The 14,460-nt window shown below is 50.4% G+C and overlaps 5 protein-coding genes across 5 annotated transcripts; 2 read left to right on the forward strand and 3 right to left on the reverse strand.

Moving 5' to 3' along the window:
* Positions 1-4: 4 nt before the first annotated feature.
* Positions 5-2,487, forward strand: F5J12DRAFT_769402 (uncharacterized protein). The gene is made up of 2 exons (XM_051742230.1): positions 5-2,240; positions 2,297-2,487. Exon 1 carries the CDS (start codon positions 124-126, stop codon positions 2,233-2,235), a length of 2,112 nt encoding a protein of 703 aa, XP_051599412.1. The 5' UTR covers positions 5-123; the 3' UTR covers positions 2,236-2,240; positions 2,297-2,487.
* On the reverse strand, positions 2,488-5,970 carry F5J12DRAFT_834810 (kinesin-domain-containing protein). Its single transcript, XM_051745874.1, has 11 exons — positions 5,471-5,970; positions 5,007-5,414; positions 4,405-4,956; positions 4,203-4,349; positions 4,001-4,153; positions 3,685-3,946; positions 3,526-3,626; positions 3,353-3,475; positions 3,168-3,296; positions 2,762-3,111; positions 2,488-2,708 (listed from the first exon to the last, which is right to left on the reverse strand). The coding sequence occupies exons 1-11, from the start codon at positions 5,747-5,749 to the stop codon at positions 2,594-2,596; spliced, it is 2,619 nt and encodes an 872-aa protein (XP_051599413.1). The 5' UTR covers positions 5,750-5,970; the 3' UTR covers positions 2,488-2,593.
* A 6-nt stretch (positions 5,971-5,976) lies between these two features.
* F5J12DRAFT_834824 (S-adenosyl-L-methionine-dependent methyltransferase) lies at positions 5,977-7,241 on the forward strand. Its single transcript, XM_051745875.1, has 7 exons — positions 5,977-6,063; positions 6,114-6,198; positions 6,251-6,309; positions 6,360-6,427; positions 6,484-6,693; positions 6,745-6,849; positions 6,894-7,241. The coding sequence occupies exons 1-7, from the start codon at positions 5,997-5,999 to the stop codon at positions 6,960-6,962; spliced, it is 663 nt and encodes a 220-aa protein (XP_051599414.1). The 5' UTR covers positions 5,977-5,996; the 3' UTR covers positions 6,963-7,241.
* F5J12DRAFT_834827 (tricalbin) lies at positions 7,242-12,783 on the reverse strand. The gene is made up of 19 exons (XM_051745876.1): positions 12,437-12,783; positions 12,059-12,375; positions 11,321-12,010; positions 11,011-11,276; positions 10,677-10,957; positions 10,150-10,615; positions 10,068-10,095; positions 9,946-10,012; positions 9,858-9,896; positions 9,787-9,803; positions 9,694-9,735; positions 9,191-9,641; positions 8,869-9,140; positions 8,700-8,814; positions 8,587-8,649; positions 8,425-8,537; positions 7,779-8,371; positions 7,618-7,729; positions 7,242-7,567 (listed from the first exon to the last, which is right to left on the reverse strand). The coding sequence occupies exons 1-19, from the start codon at positions 12,663-12,665 to the stop codon at positions 7,352-7,354; spliced, it is 4,377 nt and encodes a 1,458-aa protein (XP_051599415.1). The 5' UTR covers positions 12,666-12,783; the 3' UTR covers positions 7,242-7,351.
* Positions 12,784-14,408, reverse strand: F5J12DRAFT_834830 (uncharacterized protein). The gene is made up of 3 exons (XM_051745877.1): positions 14,113-14,408; positions 13,986-14,056; positions 12,784-13,936 (listed from the first exon to the last, which is right to left on the reverse strand). Exons 1-3 carry the CDS (start codon positions 14,267-14,269, stop codon positions 13,247-13,249), a joined length of 918 nt encoding a protein of 305 aa, XP_051599416.1. The 5' UTR covers positions 14,270-14,408; the 3' UTR covers positions 12,784-13,246.
* Between the last annotated feature and the right edge of the window lie 52 nt (positions 14,409-14,460).

Genomic DNA, 14,460 nt, shown 5'->3' on the forward strand with positions numbered 1-14,460 from the left:
AAGGGTGGTGTTCAGGTCCTGACGACCACGCAACGTTCACGAACTTGACAGACTACAGTAGTGCAACCAAACAGTTCCCATCCTGGACACTTCCTCGTTTCTTCTCATTTGATTCTTGTCCTCATGTCTCCGGAAACTACCTCGAAGCCGTCTCGGCCTGCCAAACCAACCACGCGCGCATCGCTGCGGCAATCGTTAAACTTCACTTCAGTAGGCAAGGCCCTAGCGGACGTGATTAACAAAGATCCCCGTGAACGCGAGGAGAAAGCCCCCAAGAAGTCAAAGGAGTCCTCTCGTCGCCTCAGTGCTCTCATGACTACTGGCACAGCGATGCCGAAAGCCACTGCTGCTAACCAGAACTCAAAGTCTCCTAACCCCACATGTATTAAGGGGGGCGAATCCCCCACGAATAAGACTCTCACCCGTAGTAATAGGAGACAGTCTGGTCTGTTTAAAGGCACATCCCCTTCAGACGAACTTGGCATCAAGGTCGCGGATGCTCGTGCGGCGAGTCCTGTCTCCAGACGCTTGTCCACCCTTCGTCCTAGAACAGCGACTGGGAGTGCTACTTCTGCCCTGCCCAAGTATCGGCCAAAGTCGGTGGTCGTCGCGAAGCCCGCTTCTCCAGCTCATGCAGGATCAAGGAGGCGTTTAAGCACCTCTGAAGAAGACGACGCAGAGCGTGGAGAGTCCCCTAAGAGAAAAGGATCTTTACGACTGTCTGATGCAAAGACTAGGAGGCCTGTCAGCCCCCTACCTCACAGGGCGTTGTCGGTGAAGGTCAATTTGCCCAGCCCTACGAGACCTTTAACCCCCCAGAAGAGCAAATCTACCCTCTCCAAAGACAGGCCGAGTGGGTCTCCTGCTCGTAATGACTCCGCACGACCAAAGAAATCCTTGAAGACGGGGTCCCCATCGCCCTCGCGATCGACTTTTGTGCGATCCGCCTCGTCGGCTTCATCCACCAGCTCCTCACGGAGCCAGAATTCTCCGTCGACACCATCATCACTTAAGAATCCATTCGGGTTCAAATGTTCAAAGGCTTCTACCCAAGCTCCGAGCCCGCTACGAAGCGCTGGTCGTCCTATTCCTGAATCACCATTTGCAAGCCACTCCCGACACGGTTCCAGCAGTCTTGGATTAGAGAATACCCCCACAGGCGCTGCCCAGGGCGGGAGTGATGATAGTATGGAAGTCGGCGAGGTCGATCTCCTACTTGCACCTGTTGCGTCACTGGCGGTGCCGACGCCAGCAATTCCGAGGATTCAGTATCACCAAAGTGATTCTCAGCCGCACACTCCATCCCGGCCGCCCAGCCTCCTCCCAACTCGCGCAAATCTTTCATATCTGTCTCCCATTCCCCCAAGTTACGAGAGCTCGCCTGCCTTGCGCCCAAAGGGTGGTAGTCACGACCACCACCATGGTTCTGTTTTCTCATGGGACCATTTAGCTGATCAATCGCAATTGCTGGCACAAGATGAAGTAGAGAGTATGTTGGCCGACGTGACGGCCCCCTTTACTCCCGGAGGGGTTTCACCCAATGTAAGCGCTATGGGCTTAGAAATGCCCGATAGCCCTAGTCTATCTGCTCTACCCTCTCCTGCCGGCTATGGTTCCATATCGCAGGTCCTACTTCCTGATGTTACTCCTTCACCCTCTGTTCATCATCTGACGCAAGTGTTCGAAACTTCGACCGAACTTCACGTACCTACGGATTCTGGAACTGTCGCCCTTCTTCGTCTTCAAGTTGCGCAAGCTGAGAAGACTGCCAGAGAACGTCTCTCACTAGTGCATGAACTAGAGGAGCAGCTCCACAGTCTGAAGCAGTCTCGTTTGAAAGAGACGGAGGAACTAGCGAAGCAAATATCGTTCCTCGAAGAGCAGCTCCACTCGAGCGTCCAAACCAGAGAGCGGATGGATGAAGAGCGTGTGGCGTTTACTGCATCATTGCAGGATGAGTTGAGGCATGCGGAGGTTCGGCGCGAGCAAGCCGCTCAGGAGGCATTCGTCAAAGGACAGGAGGAAACTCGCGCCTCGTTGGATACTTTGCTCGATGCGTTGCATAAGAACTGGGAGCTTTCTTCGGCAGCGAGGGAAGCCAGTTCTCTTTGGTCATTTGTAAGGGGCCAGGCTGAAGAGGAGAAGAGTAATCTTCAAGCGAGTCGCGATATGCTACGCGTTTTCTTGGCTATGCTGGACAGTAGCGAAGACCAGATTCAGGAACTCCTTGCCTGATTCACGTATGTATTTCGTTAATGGCGTCTCCCCAAGTTAGATTGCTCATCGCTCGCCATAGGACATTTATGATATTCATACCAACGTTTGAATTATTGTACTCCATACCCTCAGTGATTACTATGTTCACTTTCACTCCGTTCGTTTGTTCTGTCCACTGTAATGGTTCTACGCAGACAATAACGCACACCTCGCTACGACCGCTGATGTTCACTACTTATGACGATACAAATGCATTGCATTATGGATGGACGGCAAGGATCACAACAGATGCGCAAAGTACAATAACTGGCGTAAGGCCAGGATGCAGATCGAGTAGTAAGATACAGCATGCAATTTCATCTGTGTGCGCTCGCGCTTAACTTGCTCGGGCCATACGCTTAATTCTCGTGCTTTTGTCTGTTTTCAGCTCCATCGCTCCTACCACCTGCTCTACCTGCTCTTGTGTGATGACGGACTTTGAACCTAGTTGTCTTGAAACAACTATCAGCAATATGCGTGCGCTCATCAGGACGCAAGGCATCACCTTTTCTTCTTCTTCACGGCGTCCAGTTCACCCTTGCCGGGTATATAGACGACTCCTGTATCCGTACCTGCTCTCCTGTTCGGTACGATGATAATTGAATCATCAACTTCATGGTCCATGTCGACTGTCTTCGCAGATGTAACAGTAAGAGGCATGTTCTCGTCACTCTCGCCGACTAACATTTTGCTGTCTTCCATGGTTGCACTAGTTTCACCCGATCTTTCGTCGGCCGGTATCGACAGCAAGGTAAACTGTTTTGTTATGCTTCCAATAGATTTTCCAAAATTCGCTTTTCCATCAAGTGGTGAGGAAGGCGGGTCAGAAAAATCTTCCGCCACGCCACAAGAACCCTATTTAAAAATGCTTAGAGCGTACGGACCGAAGCACCAGATAACCCACAACATACGTCTTCATCCAACGAGATCGAACCATCTATCTCGCTTTCTGACACAACAGGTTTCTTCGCCGTACCAAGCAAGCCAGCCTGGTGTAGCATATCGATCTTGGCATCCATCTTCCGTTCGTTTCGTTCCACCTGATTCCGTCAGCGCCGTCAGCAGTTACAACATGCTTAATGTCATTGATCTATACCTCGCTCATTAGTCTCTGCGCGTAAGTTCTCTCGACTTCGCGCATCCTCTCTTCCATCTCTTTCATGACTTCCTCTCTTGTCTCGGCCTCTACAACGGCACAGCGGATCTCTGCTTCGTATAACTGAAGATGTGACCGTTGAAGAGACGTCCGGTGTGCGACATTGGATTTACCTTCAGCCTGAGATTTTCTATTTCGTCGAACAGCGCATCTACTAATGGATTGATGGCTTCGTCATCGGATTCATCCTCCTTTCCGTCCGACTCTTCGTCCTCTTATATTCATACGGCGTATTTGAGCGTGAGATAAATCGCAGACGGGTTGAAACATGCCTTCAAGTATAGTTAACTGGGCTTCGCTGACTTTCTTTCCTGGTCCAATACTGGAGATTGTCACCTTGCGTACAACTCCTCGCGGTATTCTAGAAGGGTTTAGCCCAACATGCAGTCCCAGCTTGTTAGGACTGGATTGCAGTCGGGGCAATGGAGCATTGTTAACGACAGTGGAAACCTCTCTAGCCAACGCAGAGAATTTCATAACATGGGAAATTTCTTCGAATCCCGTGTCGTATGGATTAACATTGACTATCATGACCTGTAATGAGACCTCAGTAACAATTGAGTCAGCAACCGTAAGGCAGTATCATACCACTTTCCCATCCCCTACGAAGTAGTCCATTAAGATTTCTGTGAGTTTGCTGTGTCTGAAGGGTACGATCGCTAAGGCCTTCCTAGGTTCCTGAGCATCATGTCCTGGAATTGCCGAGCCACGAGCCAGGCGCTTTTGGTTTGTACGCATGGCCTAAAGTGACATTAAAATAGAATAAAAACAGCGGGAGAATTTCAGATACCTCCATGCATTGACCAAGTATCATGAGAGATTTATTGATGTTTCCAGCTTCCTTTAGGCGGTCACCACTGGTTTGTGCGTTTTTTGCACGTTCCGAACCGGCGAGATCAACCACAGACAGTCGTGACATTTGCAAGGAGGTAGGATCCTGAACTTCCCTCTATGAAGAGGGATATGCAAGAGTAATTGAGTTGGGGACTCACGTCTCTTTCGGCACGATGTCCTTTGAGTACTCTAATTGTAACAATGCTGTGACTGCGACTGCTCTGGCTATTTGCCAGCGTGCCAAAGACGCGTCGATGGAGCTGGCCAAGTTTGATTAGTGCTTTTGCTTGCAGAGCGTCTGTAACACGGAATTGTTTCAATCCGGATATATATCGCCCGGTGCTCCCACTGTCGATAGTGTCCGTTGTGGGTGACGGCTTCACCGTGAGTGCCTTTCGCTTGAGCAGTAAGGGGTGCACACCCTGTTCTTGGTGATACCCAGTGCCTTCTTCATTCTCGTCTACGGATGCCAGTAGGTCATACACCTTCTCATTGTAGACCTCCACATAGGAAATCCAAATAGAATACTCATAATTGCGATCCACTTTGATCACTGTCGGGTCAGTATTGTCAGTTGGTTTATCTGTAGTTGCCAGATGTTCCTCCAGAACCTGGGCGAGAGCAGGTCCATTGGGAACGTCGAACTCTGTAGGTGGAGCGGACTCCGAAGGGTCGGCTTCTTCGACACCATAGAGGCGCACTGGCCGATACTGCGACATCCTTTATGTGTATACACGAAAGGTGTTTTTTGGGTACTTACTCGACCATCACTATGCAAGCCATCGACGCTATTGAACAGCACATCCAGAGTCCTGGGCAAGATGCCAGCCGACCCAGGTTCACTTCCACCCTGAATCGTGTATGTCTTGCCCGAATTTGTTACACCATATGCGAAGAGAAGCCCATTTTGACCATCCAAAAGATCCCGAATGAGAGGGAGTGTTGTTGTTGCAAAAAAATCTTCTTGTGTCGTCGAGGGAGGGAATACGTGCGAGAATTTGTATACAGAGGAAGGCGCGATGACCGACACCCGACAACCAGATTTTGCGCCACCTTGACGATCGATGCTGGGATCCGACATCCTGACTGATGTGTCTGACAGTGACTCCAGATACGGCATTGCCATCGGTTCGTCATCTCCCAGGTGAGGTCTGATACGAAGATACGCCTGACATACTCGAGTATAAGAAAAAAGTACTGGTGCAAGACCCGAACTGGACATACCACCGTCGACTCGCGTTCCACATACGTTGCCTTTGTCGGCCGAGGGCCACCTCCAGCTCCAATATTTGGTGCAGTAGAATCGTCGTCAGGAGCATTGGCCTTGTTAACAAACGGTTTACGCGATGCGGCTGTCTTTGCTTTCGACGGTCCTGTTTGACTTGCGGTTCTGCCCTTTGCCGTCCTGACCACGGACGGCCCTGTGCTAGGAGCAGGAACAGGTGTCTTAGTGCGCGTTGAGGCACGTGTGGCTGGGCCAGCTGTATTAGATCTTGTCGCCATCACGTTAGGATGTCAATTGGCCTATGGCAATGGAAAATAGTGACCACTACGCCGTGCACCGAGCAACTTCCTTACTGTAAAAGACGCTCAGTTGCAGCAGGCACGGGGTGTGTAATAGCAATAGCAAACTTAGCCTGACATGAAATCTTGAGACGCGACGCGCTGTCAAGCCACGTGATCCTGAAATATAATAATCGGAATTTCGAGGCTACACACAGAAGCGTCATCTGAGGACGAGTTTCCACGAATGATCCCGACGCCAGATCTTTCACATCTTACAGATCAAGATAAACTCCACGTGTATGACCCTGCCGGTACGCGTTTTGCCCATGCTCACCGGACGGGAACATCTCACGTTATTTAGAGGACACATTCTTATTCCTTGACGCGCTCGAACAAGACGCCGAAGATCTCAAAGGTGAAAAGCCGTTGATCTGCCTTGAGATAGGGTACGAGGGACAGTTTCCTCGTCTTCGCTAACATGTGACGTTCCCAAGATAGCTCAGGATCAGGATGTGTCTCTGCATTCATAGGTTCAATCCTGGGATCCACAAATACACGTGAACGGGTTCATGCTCTCGAGAAATGCACTCTCTGAATCGTTCTTCAGTCTATCTCTGCACGGACATAAACAATCGTGCTTCAGACTGTACTCACAGAACTGGTCGCCGTAACAAGGTATTGTTTGCTGAAGTGAAGACCCCTGCCGACCAATTCACGTCCTAGCAATCTAGATCCCACTAGATCCAATCACATGTGATCTAGCTCGACCACTGTTAAAGCGTTTGCAGCGCTCGGTCGATATCATCTTGTTCAACCCGCCCTATGTGCCAACGGAATCAGAAGAAGTATTGTCTGCCCAGTTAGATCGTGGCATTTCTGGTTCATGGGCAGGGGGGACCAATGGCATGGAGGTAACCAGTCGCTTCTTGGAAACCGTCGAGGTGCGAAGCCTTGTGGCATTGAACCAAATATCGTGTTTATTTAGTTGCCAGGCACTACTGTCCGAGCGGGGCAAATTCTATCTCGTCACTCTGGATGGTAATGACGTTCCGGAGATCCGCGAGAGAATGTTTCGTGCATTCCGTCTGCAGTGCCAGGTATGTCTCTAGACATGCAATAATCTTGAGTTGACACTTGCCAGATCGTAGCGCAGCGGCGGGCGGGCATCGAGAACTTACACATCTTGCAGTTTTCACGGGTGAATCGGTAGTGCCTGCTGAATCCAGGCAGCAGCGATCTGGTTGACTTTGCCCTATTTGTTGCGAAGTATGCATACGAAGTGACTGCAACAACAATTTGCTCTTATGAGTTGCAACGGATAAGCTTTCCACTATCTGGGGAATATGGCCAAAGGGCTGGTTCCCTCCTGCTGTTGTTGACTGCGAGAACTGACTTATGTATGTCACGCTACCAGCCCAACTGTGCAATCGCAACCTTCCCATGGCATACCCACCTTCGTGATGCTTACCGTTGATACCAAAATCTGACTGGCATTGATATACTATAAGCTCCATACATCATTAGGATAACAATTCGAGCGTATCGACTCGATCAAGAAAGTAGCATGAATGTAACAGACGGTTAGCACGTGCCAATGCTTCAGCTGTCATCGGTCGCGCCAGGCCGTCGACCTCGAAGGCTGAACCTCGAAGGTGATACCGGTGTTGGGCGTTCCAAAGAAGTGACTGATGGGTCGTGAGCGTGCGCGTTAGCGTCGACATCGAATTCCAAGTGGAGTCGGACTTGTCCTCCTTCTCGTAAATCTGCAGTGAGGTCGGCGACAGAAGACTGGCCCGGTTGGAGGTGTCGCCAGATCTAGGTGCCAGAGGCTGAGTCACGATATTCGCTATACAAAAACCACATACCTCGACCTCTCCTTCCCCGAGTACCTTGTCTTTTCCAAGGGTCTTGTGGTCGTAAACCCACACGTAGAGTTTTTGTGTCGACGAACTGGCGGGAAAAACAAATGTTTCGTTCCTGAAAACCAGTTACTAGGCAGTAACACTTGGGGGCATCGGATACGTACCATTCTGGAGTAGAAGTCTTGCTGTGGCCATGCTTGGTTTTGTGCTCCTTCTCGCCAACCCGAACAAGTGCGTAAGGCTTTGCTTCGTTGGTGTGAAGGCCTTTCGCACTGAGTACCACAACCTTCAACACACCAGGATCTGAAGGTGCGCCACCGGTTGTGTGAAGGGATTCCACTGATCGTGACGCAGCGCCTCCGCTTCCCAGTGACTGGGTCGCTGCCAGAATTTCTGGATGTGAAGGTAGACTATTTTCCTTTTCGTGATCCCGTTTGAATATACTTCCGACACCCTGCAAAACACCTCTCCCCGCTTCTATTGGCAGACTGCCAATATGAGTCATGGCACGACCGGCGACAGAGAACGTTGAAGTGCTCTTGCGTGCCCTAGCGATGATTTCGGGTTGGAATACCATGCGCAAATGAACAGCCCCTTTCTCTCCGTGTTTCTCCGACGAGAGGGTGACGAACCGCTCTGCCGATTCCAAAGGTTCAAGGTCATCAAGACGGATGCGACCAACACCGAGACTCTTATCTTGCTCAAGCTGGTTCCAGTCGAAGACCTCCACTGTGAAGTCGGCGGCAACGCGGGAAGGCTAGAGGGGCTTTTCAGCGACAGGGAGTGAGCAATGTCGTACAGCGAACATACCACATTGATGTTGAAAATTTCGTTCCATTCCGGATGCAGAGTTTTCTTCTTCGTTTGCGACTTACACTCCTTCTGTCCGTTAAGCGTGAAGACAGCGTAGGGGTCAGATTTGCCTACGATGAAACATTAGCGGAACAAGCGCTACAGGGTATCACCACGCACCCGTTCTATCAGCGGATCGAAGATCTTTGGCACCGACTAACTCGACACGAAGCACACCCTGGTCTAATGACAGTGTCAGAGAACATCCATTGGGTCAAATCCATCAAACTAACTGTTGATACTCTCCCTGGGCTCTAGTTTCACGGGGACCGGAACGTAGCGCGTCTCGATAACCACGGTGGAAGTTTTATCTTCGTCGTTGGTGAGGGTGTAGGTGCAACGACGATCCTACAAAAAACAAACATCATAAGCACCTCCCTTAGCTTGTCGCGTAGAACTTACCAAAGTGGCATCCACGAAGGGTTTTGCGTTGCCCTTCCATTCTGCAATGATATCATCTTTGTCACCCTCCGCATTCTCGTTCAGTCTTAGCCAAATACGTCCAAAGTCCAGTTCCTTGATGAATGCTTCGCCAACGTACTGCCATTGCGCACGCGTGCTCCGCGCTTTAATAGTGCTAAATGCCGGCCAATAACCGTCATCCAAAAGTACCTCCAACCGTGCCTTCTTGTGTAGTTGCCCAGATAATATGTGGAAGATGATGATACCAGATTCTGTGGGTAGATCAGTTGAGGCTCGTAACAACAAGTGGCCCAATACACACGATGCTTCAAAAGCTCTTCTTTGCCGAGCTCCACTCCTGATATCTCCTTGTCTTTTGTCTCATCACCATCAGGATCGCCCTCCACCTTACCCGCAACGCCGTTGCCAAAGGCACCTTCACGCTCTTTCCCTTGCACACCATCCATGGGTGGACGGACCGTGACGTCTCGTTTCTCGTTGCCAGAAGAGTCGCCGATATCGCTCACACGATGAGCCACTTGTTGCATTTCATTCTCATCCGCATCAAAGTGCACATTCTTGAGGTTAAGGCAAGGTATGAACTCGGTAACATAGTGGAGACGGCCTTGGAATGTCTGTCCGTTACCACCGTCTAGCTTGAGGGGGTCTTCTGCCTCCTTCTTTCCGGTAGATTCGTAGCGGTACTGAGTGTCTGTCGGGGACTCCCGAGCTAGCTCACTGACATGGAGTTCCACGGAACCAAGTGACCGGTCCTACGGAGAGCCAATTTCGTAAACACCGGTCAAGAGAAAACAATTTGCTCACCTTCGTCAAGTGTTGGTAGTCCATAACTTCCATGAACATGGACTGTAAAGCGCCTCAGCATTTACTACCCGAAGCAGTAACATCAACGCAAACCTCTCTGAGTGAATGAACTGTAGGTGAAAAATCAAACGGTAATCAGCCAACTGCCATCTGGATGGACATACCAGGAATATAGATGATTTGGTCCCAGTTCGGGTTGAGGTCTGCGAATGCTAAATTCCTAAACATTTCTATGTGTGGACAACGGCTTACTGTTGTTGATGACTTCCGTCCTCCCCTTGATGACGTTGTTCACCAGTACTCGTACATAGGGGTCGCTCTGCATGCAATACTATTAGTCCATGGGGACAGCAGCAACACCATGCCGATTTCACCTTGCCACCGAGAGCCGCTTCAACGTTCCTAGACCCGGCGGTCAGCACATCACCTACCACGAGTCAATCTACAATCACTTACTTGACATCCGTCGCTCTCTGCAACCACAATCTGACGACACCAATGGGAGGCACATACTGGTCCACACCACCAAGTACACCAGCCATTTGAAGTGGTTTCCACTGCAAGCTGATACGAATCTTGCCAGATTTGCATGCACTGAGGGGCCACCAGTCACGTCCTTCCGACATACCCACGAGTAGATCCTCCAGCCGAACAGACATGTACCCGATCACTGGATCCTTCAGAATGTCGCGGTCGTCGACTACTTTAAGGGTAATCAAGGAAGACCGTTTATCCATACACAGGAATTCGGTTGGCGATTCCCAAACAGGGTTATTCGTGTGCTTGATGATCTGCGTACGGTGGATGGCGGAAGGGTCCTCGCCTAGATAAACCTTCACGAGTGGAGTGAGGTCGCCAGTAAGGGACTTAGTAGAATCAAGGTCCTTTGCTTGATGTACGGTAAGTCGAACTATGCCAATATCTGCCAAAAAAATAGGTTCAGCAAAAAAAAGATTGTGCCTAATGTCAGTCGAGCTACGAACTCGTGTCTGGAATTTGCTCCTTTCCTTCGATCATCTCCGGTTTCAGGACTGGATAGTATGACAAGTTAAAACGCAACAAGCCACGCTCCTTGCCATCCTTCAGTATAGGTTGTTCAATGCCTTCGATGGTTGCGTCATCCTGTAGTTTTTGCAAATCGAATGTAGCCGACCCAAGACGAGTGTCCTTCCTGTGCTCGTTATAATCCATGACATTCAACACCAGTGGTTCTCGCAAGGTGTTCACCAGGATAAATTTAGTTTCTGCCCACGTTGGATTATATCTATATAGGCAGATTAACTGGGTCGACTTGACGGCGTATGTATGCGTACTCACGTATTACTCCAGTGATTCGTCCTGGAAAGCTCTTGCCGATCATTTATGGTCACACTAACATATGGATCGGGTGATCCACCGCCAATCTTGCTACCCTTGAGTCCTCGAGCAGCTTCGATGGTGATCTGAACAACACCAATTGCCGCATCCAGCGGGACGCCTGACAGTAGTTGCTCCAAATTAAGCGTGAAAACGTTGGGATCGTACATCATCGGCCCGAGGTTGGCATGTACCATCTCGCGAATAAATTCGGATAGCCCAGGGATCTGTGCACGTCAGTAAGTATCAAACAGGTTGCGATAAAACTTACGTGGGCGATATCAAAACCAAACGTATCACCTCCTACGGGTTTCAAGACATAGTCAAGGGTGGGTTTCTCCAGGAAAGTGATGTCAACAATTTGAATATGGGGAAAGTTCGAGACCAGCTTAAGTTTGACTCGTATAAGGCCCGCGAAAGTTATGTCCTCTATAAGAATCGGCATCGCTGCACTCGCCAATCCCCTGCCTACTCTCACTGACAAGACAATCTTTGGATTGACCTTCTTCATTGCCTCGCGAGGGGTCATATCGGAAATGTCGTTTGGCATAAAGGAGATGCTCCAGTCCATCATCACGATATCATCATCAGTGTTGGGAAATGTGCGAACTTTGACAATACGGGGCGCCTTGGTACCGAGAGTGAAGGTACTGAGACGAAGAGAGTCCAAGAAGGCAGGAGTACTAATGCTGAGGATCTGATCCACGGTAGCCACGAGCGATTTAGAGAGTACCGGTTCATATATGAGCCAAAAGCGATCGAGGAAATTGTTCAGCCAGTCGGCACTTTCGTGTTCTGAGGCCAGACGAGTCTTGACCAGTTCGCGCTGGATATCATCTCGCGCGCAGCGCCTGACACGAGCCATCGACGTTGTGTAGTAAGTGCAGCAGACTGCGAGAAGGATAAATAGCCATCCCCATCCGAAGTTGAAACGCGTGAAGAAATGAGATGCACACACAGCCTGCGGAAAGTGAGCCGGATTAAAGTTGACAAGTCTCAACAGACGCACGAAAACGATGATACCAGCGTTATGGTACCAATCACCGTAGAATTGTTCAGGCAAGAAGCGTTCGAGGACCGCCTTATCCGTCGTTTGTTCGTCTTCAGACCGAGGAACGTCGACGTTTGCCACAGAACGCCATCCAACTTTATACCATTCCGGTATCTCTGGGGCTGGCCCGGACGGATAAGCGCCTATGTCAGAAGGTGAAGCAGGGACTGGAGCGGCTTTGTCCTGCTTCTCCAGCTTCTCTTCAGCTGGTCTGTCTGCATCTTCCACAGTAATGGTCGGCACGACTCCCTTCGTTCCAGTATCAATAGGCATTTCTGAACGCAACCGAACTGTTAAAGGCGGTCGAAATTGCCAGAGGTCGCTCGAACTACGTACCTTTGCATGCAGGGACGTCGCTGCCTGAACTCGTATAAGGCTTGAGCTTATCTTGGCTCTTGGCCACGTCAGAGGCTTTCTTCTCTGGAGGAGCATCTGGGTCAAATACGTGGACGGCAGCGCCCCTGGATGCAGCTTCGTCGACAATTCCGAGCACCTGCGCGTGTGCGTCCTCCTGGATCTGTTGCTGGCGGGCCTGCACGCTCTCTGGCGGCGCGTTTGTCGCCATCTCCAGAAACGACGGTGAGGAAGGAAACTAAACGGTTTTATAAGAAAGAGGAAGGTGCCAGTCGAACTACAGAAGACGAGAAGCGAACTACTGCCAACGGGTCAGGTAGAATGCAGCGTGCCCTTCTCACTTCTGCCTAGAGACGTCACCCTGATGTCACTGCTGCCTTTTAAAGCAGCTACCACCCCGACAGATACTAAAACAGTACACTCCTCCGGCCGGCCTAATACCTGCCTTCCACTTGGATCGTGCCTGATATAGAAAGGCCGAACTGTAACAGACAGGCTGTCAAACGGACCGTCAGCCCACAGTATATGAGGGTATACACCTGGATGATTTGATGGTGCGACAGAGTCTGGCTTGACATCACTTTCCAACTACCTGTAAGTAGTTCTATCCTGTAAATGTCCCAGAAAGTGCCAAGGTGCGCGTGCGACGGAGGTGCCGCTTTGAAAAGAAAGAATATTAACTTGGACAGTTGAAGTTCTTGTTCAAGTTTGATGACGATATGGTGGCAAGGCCGGAATGCGGAAGTGACCTTCTAACACAAGCAAGGAAGCATCCTGCAGAAACTAGTGGTCTCACAACCTTCCGGCGGCCCTCTCTGCCTCCACATGCGCAACAACCTCGTTCCAGTCTTGTACACGTTTCACGCGGACCTTGGGCGAGTTAACCTTCCTCAGCTCTTCCTCGCAATGGATAACGTCGCGCTCAAGAAACCGGTTGTCACCTTCCACCTCAATGCGCTTGGCGTACACCATGTCATCCTGCTCCTCCGAGTGCTGAGATAACCGCTTGTTCCACTCGTACGAACCGAAAAGCAGGACATGGGGTGGTGCAACCCCACCGCCAGATTCGGCCGTGTGCCGCATGCATGCCATGGCGTTCTCGACGGAATCATCGATGAGCAGCTTTGCGCCGATGTCCATGCATACCTGGGCCTTGCTGAGTCTGGTGGCCACCGCATGTCCGTTGTTTGCAACGAAATGCTTGTAAGTACCATCTGAGACGGCTTTCTGAGCATTTGCAAACTGCCCAGTGCATATGATGCATTCAAAGAGGTCCCCGAAGTGGCGATTGACCCACTTCCAGCTGGCATGCTCGACTTCCTTGTTCCGCGCCGTTACAATGATGAGACGATAGCCCATTCGACGCAGTGCTTCCACACCCTCCTTTGCCCCCGATACGAGTGGTACGTGCTCGATCCAACCTGTTTGATAGAATTCGCGAACTTTACCATGGGTAACACTGGGTGATCCCCAGAATGGGTTCTGCTCATGCCTTGCGTTACGAGATTACCTGAAGAAGAGACGCACTTACTTTCCAGTAATAGTAATAGTAGAAATTAGAAAGGTTTATTTCGTCTGGTGTGCCGTAGTTGTCATTGTGCCCTGTTCGTGTGGTTATGCTGGCAAATACAATAGCTGAATCACAAGGACTCACTTACACTTGGAAATTGCGGAATTCGTCTGGCATAGTACATCATCTAAATCCACGGCGAGAACGGGACCTCCAGCAACTAGAGAACTGAGATTAGTAGTGATTGACACTGTGTTAGCATCGCTTGGGGCATCCTCAGGTCTTGTAGGCTCTCGAGGAGACATCTAGAAATAAGGGTGTTCTCGTGCAAGGCGCCGAACACGATAGGAATCCGATTTTATACGCCCGCGGCCAGTAAGGATAGCGATGGGGTATTCTGTGACTACCGAGTTCTAGGTGGATGGCAGGCTCGGACAGTGGGTTGAGCATTACATAAGCTTATATGGCCACAAGGAATCACATGTGCACGGCTGGA

Source organism: Pisolithus orientalis (assembly GCF_024613125.1).
Source record: "Pisolithus orientalis strain OTSU chromosome Unknown F5J12scaffold_16, whole genome shotgun sequence".
Classification (NCBI taxonomy): domain Eukaryota; kingdom Fungi; phylum Basidiomycota; class Agaricomycetes; order Boletales; family Pisolithaceae; genus Pisolithus; species Pisolithus orientalis.